At 36.0% G+C, this 17,463-nt stretch overlaps 1 protein-coding gene across 1 annotated transcript; it reads left to right on the top strand.

Moving 5' to 3' along the window:
- Positions 1-325: 325 nt before the first annotated feature.
- LOC139843824 (serine carboxypeptidase-like 13) lies at positions 326-15,201 on the top strand. Its single transcript, XM_071833982.1, has 14 exons — positions 326-456; positions 852-997; positions 2,508-2,584; positions 2,702-2,824; positions 2,933-3,035; positions 3,135-3,172; positions 7,350-7,451; positions 7,560-7,646; positions 7,726-7,800; positions 7,940-8,011; positions 14,316-14,464; positions 14,563-14,676; positions 14,783-14,837; positions 14,978-15,201. The coding sequence occupies exons 1-14, from the start codon at positions 326-328 to the stop codon at positions 15,071-15,073; spliced, it is 1,368 nt and encodes a 455-aa protein (XP_071690083.1). The 3' UTR covers positions 15,074-15,201.
- Positions 15,202-17,463: the final 2,262 nt, after the last annotated feature.

The raw sequence follows: 17,463 nt of genomic DNA, 5'->3' as shown, positions 1-17,463 counted from the left end.
AAAGATTTCCACACGATTCAAAAGAGGCATCATTATCATTATTATAATTCTAATTTCTAATTTCTAATTTCTAATTTCTAATTTCTATTTCTAATTTCTAATTCTAATTAAAAGAAAAACAGATTTCGACACGATATATATATTCACGTAAACATAAAATAATATAACCAAAGATGATCAGTAGTGCAAGCTGTATTATATTATACTTAGTTTATTGTAATTATTTATATGTTTTTTATATTTGGTCTGAATGATCATTGTTCGTTATATATAACTGAGATCTACTCTATTGCATCCATAGAACTGATCAGTGTTGTGATAAATAATGGAGTCAAGCTACATAAGCTTTTCTCTTTCTATCATCTTCATATATCTAATAACATGCTCAAACTCCAGGTCAATTGTCAAGAACCTTCCTGGCTTTCATGGTGATCTTCCTTTCACTTTAGAAACTGGGTATGCTCCTCCTAAACTTTTTTTAACAATTAAACCCTTAACAGATAAGATTTTCTTTGTGCAAGCTGTCATAGAGTATTTTACTCGGATCATGTATACGGTCTAAATGATATCGAGTTTTCCGGTGACCGTTTTTGACCTTTTCATTGAAAAAAAAACATGAAACTTGTTTCATATATGTTAATTTTTGTTTGTTTCGATTAAATGGATAAAGAGATTAGAGAGGATCTCCATACAATGGGCGGGTATCTTTACTCGATCAGATCATGCGTGTGCAGTTTAACTGGGTTATCCTGTGATTGTTTTTTGACCATTTAAATGGAAAAAAAAAAAAAACATGATTGTACTGAAAAATTGTTTTGATCTTAATTTTGTGTTTGTTTTGATGTTATAAGATATATTGGTGTGGGAGCAAACAATGAAATTCAGTTGTTCTACTACTTTGTTGAATCTTTAAGAAATCCATCTGAAGATCCACTTCTTCTTTACCTCACTGGTGGGCCAGGCACTTCTGGACTATATCCTTTTCTATATCAGATTGGTAAGTTTGTTTATATATACTTGTTGCTTGTTTTTTGTAACCATTTTAAGGTTGAATTGCTATTGCTATAAATGTGAAGAAATTCTACTAACTAAGATGTGGGGTAGTACTTCATTTATTGTTACTTGAAACCTTATTTCCCATCAACATGATGACAAAGAGTTTTCTAAGTTTCTGACCCTCTCAACTTTGAAAAATGACGCTCTATTTCCCCTTTTCATGGATCTAGGAGTTTCCCTATTTGAAGCTGACTTTGTAATTATACAGTATTACCAATAATATTCATTAACTATTTATTTACCACATCTTGTACGTAATTAATCGGTAAGTAATCATTAAAAATTTCTCATGAACAATTGATAATATATATAATATAAAATATATATAATATAATTATCAGTTTCTTTTCTTGAGCGCTTGTTTTGGTTGTTTGTTTTGTGCTCTGGTTGCGGAAAGGTTCGACTTTAGTTATTGTTTACTCGTTCTTTTGTTAGAGTTTGTTTGCTGCTCTCGAGCCTTCCCATTCCGTATCTATGCTAGTCTTTTTTGATTGTTCGATGAAAAGACATGTTTATATAGTTTTTGTTATTTTCGCAAACAAAAAATTAATTATAAGTTTTGAAGAATTTAGCCAATGTGAATGTATTAAAATGTATAATCACACTAGAAAATCACTCTCAAAACACATCCTTTAGCAATTCTTTACCTTCAACACAATAATTAATTTTCTTTTGGCCAAAGGTTAACCTAAAATAATTAACAATTGTGTTGGTGATTTTAGTGTGATCCAACGAATCATTTTAGTGTATTGGATTTGTTAAGTTAAAAGTGGAAGATATTTTCGATGCTTTATAAACGGATATGGAGAGTGTGGAGTACAAGACAGTCAAAGAATTAAAGGGATGACTTGAGTTGGGAACAAGTTTGTGATTAAACAAATATAGTTGGATGTCCAGGCAGGTTGCCTTGTTTACCTGGATGTTTTGCGACATGATTAAGTGCTTTATTATGGTATAATTGCTCCCTTTTAATAGTGTCCATTGCCAAGGGTTGTGTCTTTTGATCATAACCAACATTGAAATGTTGCAACACTTCATTGCACATTTTGGCCCATTATAAGTATATTCATTCATTGAAGAAGGGTTCCAGAAATTTGACATTTACACTTTAAACACTTTGACTTATCGATCTTAATCTTGATTTCGTGTAACCCTTGGTTAATTAGGTCAAAATACTTGATTAGGAAAGCGTTCACACAATTCTAGGAATAATCGGGTCATTATATCCTCAACCCAACACACATTATTATAACAAATTGGCTATCTATTCATAATGTGGATGCATATCTGATTCACTGAGTAGTTCTGACTCTGCACGAATATGTATCATCTATTGCCGACTGAGCTATTAGATATTGGCTCAAGATAACATTTATTGTACATCATTCTTTACTCTTTAAGTTGTTAGATCTAAAGATTGACCAACTTAACAAAAGAATCGTTATTTGCAGGACCATTTAGTATCGATTTTGACAATTCAGTTTGGGATAACATTACATTAGTGACAAATCCCGACTCATGGTCAAAGGTTTATATTCTTACTACGTACATTATATTTTGACCACTCATTAAATATTCTTTACCTAGCTTTATTTCGATATTTGTCATGTGCAACAATGACAATATATGTTTTAATTTTTTGTAGACTGCCAATGTAATATACGTCGATCTACCTGCTGGAGTAGGGTTTTCATATGCTACAACATATGAAGGGACGAAGAGTAGCGATTCCATTTTAGCAAAACATAGTTATCAATTTTTGAAAAAGGTGTAAAAAACTCCAATTTATTGATCTTGTCTTAGTTATTATCTTTTTATGAAATTTATAAAAATAAATGTTAGAATTAATAATGTGTGATTTTTATGTAAAAAACAGTGGCTTGTGGAGCATCCAACTTTTCTAAGTAATCCATTGTACATCACCGGGATTTCATATATGGGCATGCTTGTACCAATTGTAACATTAGAGACTTACCTTGGTAACTTTAGTAAAATATTTTCTAATTCACCAACAAGTTTTTTCATTTTAAGGTTTGACTTTATACCATTATTAAACTGTTACTATATTTTTTTTACAGGTAATGAACGTGGAGATCTACCACAACTGAATATCAAAGTAAATATCTAATTCTATAAACTTTATTACATATTTACAGGTTTATTTTTCTTGGTTTTATGTGATTATTTACTACTCCGTAGTTTATTTTATATTAGATTTAAAAGATTTCTTCATCCAATTTAATCCAGTCCGTCCTTTTAAAATATGGGGCCAATAGCATCTCTCTTAGATTGTTTCTAACCCTGAATATGACATCACAAGCAGATTTGTACTTTTTGGCTCAAAAAGTGCATCTGCCTGTGACATGACAGTGTTAAATTTTGACCCCCCAATAACCCCAAATGTTAAATGTCAGTGTCAAATTCAGTAGGGTCCACCAATTTTTGTTTTCAATTGATTTAAAATGGTAAATAAATACAACAAAATAAAATAAATTACATTAAAATAGTAAATAAATACAACAAAATAAAATAAATAACGTTAATAAAAAAATACATAATTAATTTTTGATAAGAATTTAAAAGTACATAGATTGACGATTACATAGATAAAAAAAACTAATTCGCATTGCGAAAAGTCGGCGGAAGGTTCCAAATATGCTCGACTAAATCCTCGGTGAGTTGGTTGTGCAGATCTCGATCCCTTATTTCTCTTGCGATGATATCTCGATCCCGTCCTCTGTTTCGTATACGTTCCATACCATTTTTCATTTCTTCGGTAGTGAATCTTTCTTCCCATTTAAAAAGTGCAAAGCCGTTATCTTCAAGTATCATGTTATGTAATATGAGATAACATTCCATCACTCTTCGCATCCTGTTAACGCTCATACGTCGTGAAGCTATGCGTATAATATGAAAACGACCTTGAAGAACCCCAAACACCCTCTCTACATCCTTTCGGGAACTAGCTTGAAATCTTGTAAACTTAATCGTTGGTTCTTCAGTATGACATGAATATCCTTTAACTAAAGTTGCCCAATCGGGATATATACCATCCGCAATGTAATATCCTTTGCTATATTCATGCCCATTTACCTCAAATGGTGCGGATGGAAATGTTCTGTTCTTAAGTTTATCAAATATAGGTGATTGGTTCAAAACGTTGATATCATTGTTTGAACCCGCCATCCCAAAAAAAGCATGCCAAATCCACAAGTCATAAGAAGCAACAGCTTCAAGCATAAGAGTCGGTTTCTTGTGATCACCCCTAGTGTATTGTCCTTTTAAAGCAACTGGACAATTCTTCCACTCCCAGTGCATACAATCTATACTCCCGAGCATACCCCTAAACACATGTCTCTCCTCGTGAGCACTATATAATCTAGCAACATCGTGTGCATTCGGAGATCGCCTGTATTCCTTTTTGTACAGTGTAATAATACACATAAAAAGTAATCTAAACATAGTATTGATGTTTGCTCACTCATTTGCGAAAATATTCATCCCACATATCGGGAGCGGTGCCATACGCAAGGGCGATTCTATGTATAGTGTTGTGGGGTCCTATGACCCCACTACTTTAGAAATCTTTTATACAATGTACTTTTTAAATTGTATAGGATACCACTAAATTCAATTATAGGATCCCATATATTTTTAAAATATATATTTTTTTGGAGGTAAACAACCACTAAAATACCCTTCAAATATAATTAGCATTGAAATTTTTTTCGAGGACCTCATTGGATTTTCATCCTGGAGTCGCCACTGGTCATACGCCAATTGACGTATAGCCGACGTACATTTTTGTATAGTAGTAAATGTAGGCCTACCGATAGCATCAACTCGTTGAGAAAAGTAAGTAAAATATTCTGGCATATTATCACTTTGGAAAGTAGTAATACATTGCACTATCCAGAGAAATAATTGTATTCGCATGCGAAAACGGCGTTTAAATTTTCTTTGTTGGGGTTTAAATAGGAGTAAAATGGAGTTAAAATTGAATTTTAAAAAAAAAAAAAAAAAAAAAACCAAAAAACGGGTATATATCCGTTGGATAACGGATATATTACCCCACTCAATCATTTGCTGCCACCACACCATTTGAAGCCCTTTTTTTCAGTCAAAAAGCCGACTGACGCCCCCAGCGTCAAAAACTGACGCCCCGTTAATGGCGTCAGGGGCGTCAGATTACGCCACCTCGTCTGACGCTGGCCCATCTGACGCTGCGTTGTATAAGTCTTAATGTTGTCGGCCAAAAACTCTAAAAAAATTCTTCTCACATTCATTGCTCCACTCCGCTGCTTCTCCCTGGGTCCACTGTGTCCACCCTCTAGAGATCGCCAAATATATTAATCTAAGATTATGTTAGATAAAATTAACTAGTTTTTTTTGCCCGCGCTTTCGTTGCGGGTTAGTTTCGGGGAAAAAAAAGTATTGTAGCTACACAGCTACAGTAGCGGGTATTCGGGTCGGGTTGGTGGAGCGGGTCAGGGGATCCGGATGGTATTGAGTTAGTAGTTTGGGGAGTGTTGGGCAAATCATGATGTGAGAAAAAAAAAAGTTACTATTAACAAATGGTGTCAACCAATCATAGGTTGACACCATTTACCACAATTTATATATATATATATATATATATATATATATATATATAATTGAATAATTTAACAATAAATAATTCAAATTCTTTGAATAGACTTACTTTTGAAAAAAATAAATTGTTTAATAATCATTTTGAATGAATGAATTGGTAAAATTACCTAATTAACATTTCACCTGAATATAAAATTTAATATAATTTTTGTTACGTTGAATATGATTTTTATGAAAGATATTACAGAATCTTTAGGTGCTTAATGGTTAAGAGTATATTTTAACTATAAACCATTCAGTATCATATATCATTTAGAAATAAAAAATAAATGCATTGAATACTGAATAATTTAACATTAAGAATTGAACCATTCAATTATGAGGTAAACTAACACAATATAAATACTAAATTAGTTGCCAATCATTACTAAATTTGCTGACAGTAGTGACACCACCACGATAAGTAGTTAAGTACTACTATCCGGTAATAATAGTATATGGGTTTATGGTGGTGTCACTACTATCCAGATAATAATTACTAAATTTGCAGATGAATCAAAGCAACAAAATAAATAAATTCGAACAATTCCAAGCGAATATAATGCAGTTAAAGAGATCGGTTTAGGTTCAACTGTATATAAAATATATATGCTTAAGTAGTAGGGTCTTTGGTGATATTAAATGGTGACAGCTAAAAGAGAGCATGAGAAGTAATATTACATCGTACAAACAAATAACAAAAGGAATGGTATCTATGAAAATTAGCTTCTATGTGTTGACCTACTAAAATAGAACAAGTGGTCCAAAGCAAAAGTTGAACCATTTTATTGACATAAGAATGGAGCAAGCTGTACTCTTACTCTTAAAAATCATATATCATACCGAACCGTACCGGAACCGAAAAGTACCGGTACCGAATTTACCCAATTTCGAATACCGGTACCGTACCGTTTTTCCAATACCGGTACCGGTTCGGTACCGGTAATTTTCGGTATTATACCGTTTGTCCCGAATTTACATTTTTTTTCGATTTTTACATGTATTTAGTACGGTTTAAATACGTTTTTTTCGATTTTTTTCGGTACCGTACTGAAAAATACCGATACCGAATTAGACCAATACCGAATGGTATCGTACAGAAAAATACCGATACCGAATTAGCTTAAAATCAAAGACCGGAACCGATACTGATTCCCGATTGGTACCGATTTTCGGTACTAGTACCGGTACGGTACCGGTTCGGTTTCGGGAAATCGGGAAATCTGCTCATCCCTAGAAAAACATACAATGATAAATGATGTACACTGACTCTCAAAAGCAGCTAATAACAGTTTATTCTATGAGCATGAATTTCAATTTATTTGTATCTTAAAAGAAAAATTACTAGAGAAGTGGGGTAATTTTCATCAAACACAGTGGTAAACAAGTAATGTTTCCTTATTTAGGCTATCCGGAGAGAAAAAAATATATTTTTACTTATATGTAGGCGATCTAAACATATTTATTTGGTAACTGTTTCCGATTATTTATTTGCCACCCCTAGCGAGGTTTGAACCTGACACCTCTCTTGACGAGAAAATATATGAGGACTCCAACCACTAGTAAACTTAACAAAAACTTTATTCTTTTTATGATTTGAATTAGTGAATTTTCATAACAATATGCTTTACTTGACTAATATGTATGTTTCTATCATGCAGGGATGCTCAATTGTTAGCCCTTTAACCGATAAATTTAGCGATTTTAATTCCAGATTCGAGTTTGCTCATCGACTTGCACTTATATCAGATGAAATTTATGAGGTTATACAATGTTAATGTGTATGTGTATATAACAAATTATCAACATCATGACACAATTACGTCACAATGTGCATAAAATTTGTTTAACATATGGTTGATTCATCTCAGTCTACAAAAGAAGCGTGTCGTGGAAACTATGTATATAATGATCCTGCAAACAGCGATTGTACAAATAGTCTTCAAAGAGTCGATGAGGTAAGTTTACATCGATCCTTTTGATCAGATATTCAAAATCTTTATTTATCACGACTATAATCATAGTTGTTAATTTCAGTGCACGAGCAGAATTAACATGGCAAATATATTGGACCCGTATTGTGATGATGTAAATCCGGATCCAACTTGTCGTGTAAGTTTTTTTCTAAAGTTCATACAGGCTCAATATTTATTACTATAACAATTCTCTAATTACAAGTTTCGACATTCATTCGTGTATGATTTTGAAAAATCTGGAAGTACTACTAACGTTTACTTAATGCTTCGATCAGGAAGCTGCTGAGAAATATTTATACTATTATGGTAACGACAAAGCAGTGCAAAATGCACTTTTCGTGCGTGAGGTATGTTTCTCACTGTTACTTTACGTTGTCGAATCGTAAATACAACGTTGAATGAATATTATGGAAATGACACTTTTCTAGTACTATGAAGGTCTAGCTTTCTATTTTTCGAAAAACTACATTTTAAAGCACAGAATAATGGTTTTATTCACAACAAACACATCTTTTTTTACCTTAACTGTTGAATGTTTTTTTACATGTTCTCTACTTTGATATTGGTTCTCATATAGGGGATATTCAAATATATATTAATCTCCCTTTTGTTACTAAAAGAACAGCTTATCGATTTTGCCTGTGCGGCATCATAACTGGTGCTACATACTCTGCTTCTAGACCTTATAATGATACTGTATCTTGTTTCTTGATTAACCAATCGACCATGTCAAACAAGTGACTAATAAATCATGTTTAAATTCATGTCCAACAACCCGTCCCATGCATATTGGTTTGAAAATAGTAGCGAGTCCCTTTTTAAGTATAAAGTTGTGGCTAACTAATATCGCCTACTATAGTTTTTAGTTGAAACCTGTTGGAAGCTTCGACGAGCCCAACACACCACTATAGAGGATCTAGACTATACTAGACTCACTACACCAACACTTTGACGTTGGTTAGCCTTTAATTTTATAAATCCTTAGTGCCCAATAATACTTAGGCGACAGTGTCGACCATATATCGTTCAGGCGGTATAACCGACCATGTATTACTTAGGCGGCAGAGCCGACCATATAACAAAAGTGCACTAAGAACTTAAACACAAACTAAGGCTTGATCGGGAAACTTAACAAAAACACTTATATTAAATTACAATTACAATATTACTTACAAGCTTTATCTTCTCTACTTTCGCTAACTCACACTCTTCTTCTCTTCTTCACAGCTCACTTCTTATTTCACTCTCACAACTTCACACAACACAAATGAAATCTCCTCCCATATTTATACTACTCCATGGAACATTCTAGAACCTAGATATTTCCATGGATATATAAATATCTAGATATTTCTACAACCTACAAATATCTAGATTTTTCTTTTACATTTCAATTTCTAGATTTTTCTCTCATATTCTAATATCTAGATATTTTCTTATACATATTAATATCTAGATATTTTACTCATATACATTTACTAATTCCATATTATTCTAAATTTGCATTGTATTTTAACACTCCCCCTCAATGCAAATTTTCTTCCAACGATGTCTTGCAGACCATTCCAAGTGCTTCTCTGAATTTTGTAAACTTCGGTTTACTTAGGCTCTTGGTGAATATATCTGCTACCTGTTCCTCTGTCTTTGTTGGCACCATCTTGATCTCCCCTTCAAGGACCTTCTCGCGAACATAGTGATAGTGTACTTCTATATGTTTTGTTCTTGCGTGAAAGACTGGATTCTCTGCTAGACGTATAGCTGATAGGTTATCGCAGAAAAGCTCTACTTGATAGTCTGTTGATTGATGAAGATCTTCCATTAGTTGTTTCAACCATGTAATTTCTTGTGTTGCTGACGATGCCGATCGATATTCTGCTTCGGTGTTTGATAAGGATACGATTGGTTGTCTCTTGCTGCACCATGATATTACTCCCGATCCAAGACTAAACATGTATCCAGTTGTTGACCGTCGTGTATCATAGTCTCCAGCGTAATCGGCGTCACAATATCCAGTCACGTGACATTCTTTTGTTTTCTTGTACAAAATGCCAAAGTTAATAGTGCCTTTAACATACCTTAAGATGCGTCGTACAACATCAAGGTGAGGCTTCTTCGGATTGCTCATGTATCGACTAACCACTCCAACTGCATAAGATATGTCTGGCCGGCTTAGTGTGAGATAAATAAGACTTCCGACCATCTTTCGATACATGGTAACATCTTGAAGACTTTTTCCTTCATCTGCTCGTAGTTTTGTATTCGGATCCATCGGAGTTGAGATAGGTTTGCAATTAAGCATTCCGTACTTTTGTAAAAGATCTCGCACATATTTCTGTTGTCCCAGAAATAATCCTTCTCTTTTCTGCTCTATTTCGAGTCCAAAAAAAAATGTGAGTTCTTCAAGCTCCTTCATATGAAATCTGATAGACAGATTCTCTCTTGTCCTTTGGATCTCCTCATAGTGATCTCCAGTGATAATTAAGTCATCCACATATACTAGCACTATGGCTACCTTTCCTTGATCTTGTTTCACAAATAAACTAGAATCTGAAGGAGCAACTGTGAAACCACTTTGTATCAAGAACTCGCCAATCTTCCCGTACCAAGCTCTTGGAGCCTGCTTCAAGCCGTATAGTGCTTTCTTTAATTTGCAGACATGGTCAGGATGGGACTTGTTCTCAAAGCCTCTTGGTTGCTCCATATAAATGTCTTTGTCAAGTTCTCCATGTAAGAAAGCGTTCTTGACATCCATCTGCCATAACTTCCAAGATTTGCTAGCAGCTAAAGCTAGTAGAGCTCGAATTGTTGTGATCTTCGCCACTGGACTAAACGTTTCTTCATAATCCAGCCCATATTGTTGAGAAAAACCTCTAGCAACAAGTCGAGCTTTATACCTTTCAATGGAGCCATCTGATCGAGTCTTCACCTTGTAAACCCATTTACAAGATATTGGTTTTACATCTTTTGGCTTTGGAACTAAACTCCATGTCTGGTTTTCTTTTAGTGCATTAATTTCTTCTTCCATCGCTTTCTGCCATTCTTGACTTTGTGCTGCTTCTTCATAAGTGGAAGGCTCAATATGTATTAATTCATCCACATGAGCAGCATTGGCATACCTCGGATTAGGTTGCCTCGGCCTTGTTGATCTCCGTAATTCTTGCACATGCTCCTCGGCATCCATTTGGCTTGGACGAACCTCTTCGAATGTAGATTGATGTACCCCAGTTTTCCATGGACTCGTTTCCTTAGAGTACGATCCATCTCCTTCTTTAATTGGATCCGATATGTGCTCTTTATGTTCTTCTTTCTCTTCTGGAACTTCTTCTAATCCATGAGATTCTGGAAGCTCTATCTTTTGAGGTGACCACCATGAAGAAGCTTCATCAAATACCACATTTCTTGAAGTATGACACTTCCCAGTATTTGGATCACAACATCTCCATCCTTTTCTTGATTCATCATAACCGACAAAAATGCACCGAATTGCCTTCTTATCAAATTTGCTTCGTAGATGATCTGGTACGAAGACGTAGCATACACATCCAAAAACCTTGAGATGGTTGACGGTAGGCTTGATCTTCCATAATCTTTCATATGGTGAAATATATCCCAACTTTGTTTGTGGGAGTCTGTTAATCACGTATGAAGCCGTCCTCATACATTCGGCCCAAAATTTTCCTGGTACATTCTTACCATGAAGCATACTTCGACAGGTTTCAGCAAGATGACGATTCTTACGTTCTGCCACTCCATTCTGTTGTGGAGTATTAGGGCAAGTTAATTGCCTTCTGATCTTGTGCTTCTTAAGATAGATATTGAACTCGGTTGATAAATATTCTCCTCCATTATCTGTGCGTAAGCATCGAATCTTAGTATTGAGCTCACTTTCTACCTTGTTCTTGAACTCTTTAAACTTCAGAAAAGTCTCCGACTTCTCCTTCATGAAGTAAACCCACACATATCTTGAGAAGTCATCAATGAATGTCACCATATATTTCATACCTCCAAGTGATGTTTGTTTCACTGGGCCGAAAACATCTGAGTGTATAAGCTCTAGTGGTGTCTTGGACTGATGCGCTGACTCCTTGAATGGCAATTGGTGAGCTTTGCCAAATTGACATCCAGCACATATTGTATCTGTTCGGATATCAATTTGAGGAAGCCCATTTACTATGCGTTTTACCATCATCTCCTTTAACTTGTTGTAGCCCACATGCCCAAGACGTTCATGCCAAAGATCAGCCGTCTCATTTTTTTGAGTCTTATCCACATAAGCTGTTTCAGCAGATAATACATAGACCGATTCTATTCTTCTTCCATGCATAACTGGATTGCCAACCACCTTTGCTCTCTTGAATACGGACACATCTTCTGGTCCAAAGAGTACATAGTTCCCTTCTGCTGTCAATTGTGGTACTGACAGTAAATTCTTCTTTAGGCCAGGGACAAGATACACCTTCTCGAGTTGGAACTTATGAGAGTCGCCTTCATTTGGAATTATTGTCTTTCCAATGTGAGAAATAGACAACCTTGAATTGTCGGCTGTCAACACGGCTCTCTTTCCTTTGTAATCCTCCATTTCTTGCAGCTTTGTCCCATCGTTGGTCATATGATTTGAGCACCCAGAATCGATGATCCAATCATCTTTGTAGTTTATTTTTGACTTTAAAGTTGTTGTAAGAGCTTGATCATCTATGTCAGCTTCAACAGAGAGTCCATCTTCTGTATCCCATGTTTCCTCATTAATGGATGCTTCAAATGTGACCTCTTTCTTCTCATCTCTTGCGGCGGCCACATTTCCTTCGAAAGTTCGCCTTTTGGGGAATCTACATTCTCGAGCAAAATGACCCTTCTTGCCACAATTGAAGCATTCACCATTCTTTCTCTTATCATTTTCCCCGTATTGTTGGCGATGATCTCTTCTTCCTTGTTGAGCTCCCCCTGAAGCGTTGCCTTTTGATTTTGGGTGACCCTTCCACCCATATGTCTTACTTTCTTTCATCGCCTCTTGTCTTCGAGATGTTGCTTTCTTTTTATTGGTGAAGAGTGCATCTTCTCCGTCTTTTACGGTTACTTCATTCATCTGCTTGGCTAATGCCTCTTGATTTGCCAATAGATTCTCCAGCTCTATTAATGATGGTTGAGTAGGCCATCCTCTCACAGCGGCTATAAATCCATTATACTCGGATCTTAAGCCGTGGATGATAATTCTCTTCATCCTTGCATCACTCACTTTCTCTTCAGGAGCAAGTTGAGATATCTCACGGCAAATTGATTTCACCTTGGTGAAATACTGAGAAATAGACAGACTTCCTTGTGAGATACCCGCGAGCTCATTTTCCAAGAGCTGGAGGCGTGCTTCATTCTTCTTTGAAAATAATTTTTCAAAAGTTTCCCAAGCTGCCTTTGGTGTTTTCTCGTCACGGATGTGCTCCAATAGATCCTCCTCGATTGTAGTCTTCAATATAAATAAAGCCTTCCCGGCCTTGATGTTCCATTTTCTCAAGGCTTCAGCATTTTCTTTCGGTGGAGGCGTTGTGTCACTGCCAGCAACTATTTCCCATAAATCCTGTCCTTGTAGGTAGGATTCTATACAAGTCCGCCAATAACCATAGTTGTGGTTATTGAGACTCTTGATACCACTGCTCGTACTTGCAAGATCTGCCATCATGACGTCCAACGTCCAATAAGCTTGGTCCCTGACCGATGAGCTTTCACAGTTCCTAACTGTGCTCCGACAGAATCTCCCTTAGAGCCTTGGTGAAAACAAGTCGATGTAAACGTCCAACGTTTACCGATTTCCTCCACTAGAAATGATCCCGAACGACCCGCTCTGATACCAATTGTTGGAAGCTTCGACGAGCCCAACACACCACTATAGAGGATCTAGACTATACTAGACTCACTACACCAACACTTTGACGTTGGTTAGCCTTTAATTTTATAAATCCTTAGTGCCCAATAATACTTAGGCGACAGTGTCGACCATATATCGTTCAGGCGGTATAACCGACCATGTATTACTTAGGCGGCAGAGCCGGCCATATAATAAGAACAACAAAAGTGCACTAAGAACTTAAACACAAACTAAGGCTTGATCGGGAAACTTAACAAAAACACTTATATTAAATTACAATTACAATATTACTTACAAGCTTTATCTTCTCTACTTTCGCTAACTCACACTCTTCTTCTCTTCTTCACAGCTCACTTCTTATTTCACTCTCACAACTTCACACAACACAAATGAAATCTCCTCCCATATTTATACTACTCCATGGAACATTCTAGAACCTAGATATTTTCATGGATATATAAATATCTAGATATTTCTACAACCTACAAATATCTAGATTTTTCTTTTACATTTCAATTTCTAGATTTTTCTCTCATATTCTAATATCTAGATATTTTCTTATACATATTAATATCTAGATATTTTACCCATATACATTTACTAATTCTATATTATTCTAAATTTGCATTGTATTTTAACAAAACCTAGAGACATCTGGTTAGTTCATTCTATTGTGTTTGAGGACGTTTCATATGGTATCAAATCCATAGTCTCTTTGGTGTTTTATTGAGTGTCTCACGTTGGGGTAACGCTTAATCTACATAATGGACTATTCATATGTTTCTGTTGTGCAGGGAACAGTCGCATTGTTTGAAAAAACTAATGAAACTATCCATTACGATTTAAAGAAAAAGGACAATGAATGCTACTCATATGACATCTCTAGCAGTATCATTTACCATAAATATCTTCTATCAAGAAAATGCAAAGTTTTGATTCTTAGGTACCATCAAAATACTCTTATAGATACTTTCATATACTAACCGCTTTCTTCAAGTTCTAAACTAACGTCGTTCTTACATCTATGATTTCAATTGATAGCGGTGATCATGATATGAATTTCCCGTATGTGGGCACGGAACAATGGATATCGTCTCTAGGTCTGCCAGTTGAAAGCCCATGGAACCCATGGTTTGTTAATAACCAAGTTGCAGGGTAAGCTTAAATATCATGTTTCTTTTCTTATTTTTTATATGATTAAATCGCAAGATTTAATGAGAACGCTCGTCCCAAATAATGATGGTTATTAATTATTTTGTAGATATCGGATGAAATATGCAAAGAATGAATACTCGTTAACTTACGCAACTGTTAAGGTGAGAAGCATATGATAGTTAATCTATCAATATCTATGTCAATTCAATCCAAACTCTTTTTAACATCATGTTAAGTAGATATCCCTTATCGAAATATCAGTTATAAATGAACGACTAAACAAGTAATTCATGTTATGCAGGGTGCGGGTCATTCAATCCCATTATACAAACCTAAAGAAACTTGGGTCATTTTGGATGGGTGGCTTTCATCTCGTACATCTTTAAGTGACTCCTAAATATGAACGAACTTGATTATCAAATCTTTAGTAACTGAAGAAGAAAAGACTGGCATATTTTAGGAGAAAACGAAGGATTTTTATGACACATATGGTATTGTTTTCAAATTTTTCATGTATTCTTTTATGAGAGACTAGTTTAGTAAAGATTACTCATTTGTAGTTGATTAATTGAACCTCATGTCATTCATCAAACGTATCATAAATTATAGTTTTTTTTTTTTTTTTTTTTTTTTTTTTTTTTTTGAAGGTTTTGATTGTCCTATAAAAACCATTTGTACATGTAAAATTTTCTAAAGGTAAAAAAGTCACAATATTTCAATAAAATGAATATCGTGATTTCATTTTGCTACTTAAAAGGATGAATAATTTGAAAATGATTGTAATTAGAGTAAAATCTGTTGGAATGCAAATGTGGAAAAAGTGTATTTGTATTTCTTGACTGATAACATATACATGAGGCCAATATATAGATACATCATATACAAATGAAGAGTCCTATAATAAATACAATGAAGTGGGTAATATGAATAGTCTAACACCCCCGCAGTTGTAGCGGGAGTGCTGCGGACGCTTAAACTGGATCTGAAATCTGCAAAAAGCGCATATGGAAGGCCTTTGGTGAAGATATCTACAAACTGATATCTGGATGACACGTGTAAGACCCGGACCTGACCCTGAGCAACAAGATCGCGGACGAAATGAATGTCAATCTCAATGTGCTTGGCCCGCTGATGCTGAACCGGGTTAGTAGATAGGTAGACCGAGCTGACATTATCATAATACACCAATGTAGCCGAGGTGAGAGGGCAATGAAGTTCGCGCAAGAGGTTACGAATCCAACAAGTTTCTGCAACGGCATTGGCAACCCCACGGTACTCCGCTTCAGCACTGGAGCGAGAGGGCGTGAGTTGCCGTTTGGATGACCAGGAAAGAAAGTTGTTGCCGAGGAAGACACAGTAACCTGAGGTAGAGCGCCTCGTGGTTGGGCAGCTGGCCCAATCAGCATCAGAGTATGCAACCAAACTGCTAGGAGAAGATGCATATAATTGTAAACCAAGATTAATGGTACCTTGTATATAGCGAATGATCCGTCTGAGAGCATGCATGTGTTGTTCCCGAGGATCGTGCATAAAAAGGCAGATTTGCTGAACAACATAGGAGATGTCTGGCCGAGTAAAAGTGAGATACTGAAGTGCGCCGGCAAGGCTCCGATAGTGAGTCGGGTCCTTGACGGAGGGGCCGTGACAAGTAAGTTTGGCACCCGGTTCAACTGGGGTCCGACAAGGGTGGCAAGATGACATATCGGCTCAAGCAATAATCTCAGAAGCATATTGCTTATGAGAAAGAAACATGCCAGATGTAGTGCGGGTGGCGTGTATCCCAAGAAAGTAGTTTAAGGGACCCAAGTCAGTCATGGCAAATTCCTTATGTAAGGAGGAAATGATCTGCTGAAGTAAAGTGGTAGTAGAAGCTGTTAACACGATGTCATCAACGTATAAGAGCAGGTAGGCGGTGTCAGAACCCTGGCGATAAATGAATAGAGATGTATCACATTGGCTTTGGTGAAAGGACGATACAAACGCTTGAAGACATGCTACGAGCATGTGTTATTGATTTCGGAAACAGTTGGGATCGACATCTACCGTTAGCAGAATTTTCCTACAACAACAGCTACCATTCAAGCATTGAGATGGCGCCGTTTGAAGCACTTTATGGTAGAAAGTGCAGGTCTCCGATTTGTTGGAGTGAAGTGGGGGATAGACAGATTACGGGTCCAGAGATTATACAAGAAACTACCGAGAAGATCATCCAAATTCAACAACGGTTGAAAACCGCCCAAAGTCGACAAAAGAGCTACGCTGACATTAAAAGAAAAGGTATATAATTTGAAATTGGAGAGATGGTCATGCTTAAAGTTGCACCTTGGAAAGGCGTTGTTCGATTTGGTAAACGAGGGAAATTAAATCCAAGGTATATTGGACCATTCAAGATTATTGATCGTGTCGGACCAGTAGCTTACCGACTTGAGTTACCTCAACAACTCGCGGCTGTACATAACACTTTCCACGTCTCGAATTTGAAGAAATGTTTTGCTAAAGAAGATCTCACTATTCCGTTAGATGAAATCCAAATCAACGAAAAACTCCAATTCATCGAAGAACCCGTCGAAATAATGGATCGTGAGGTTAAAAAACTTAAGCAAAACAAGATACCAATTGTTAAGGTTCGATGGAATGCTCGTAGAGGACCCGAGTTCACCTGGGAGCGTGAAGATCAGATGAAGAAGAAATACCCGCATCTATTTCCAGAAGATTCGTCAACACCTTCAATAGCTTAAAATTTCGAGACGAAATTTATTTAACGGGTAGGTACTGTAGTGACCTGAA

This window comes from Rutidosis leptorrhynchoides, chromosome 4 (assembly GCF_046630445.1).
Source record: "Rutidosis leptorrhynchoides isolate AG116_Rl617_1_P2 chromosome 4, CSIRO_AGI_Rlap_v1, whole genome shotgun sequence".
Classification (NCBI taxonomy): Eukaryota; Viridiplantae; Streptophyta; class Magnoliopsida; order Asterales; family Asteraceae; genus Rutidosis; species Rutidosis leptorrhynchoides.
This window is presented reverse-complemented; position numbering and strand designations above follow the sequence as displayed.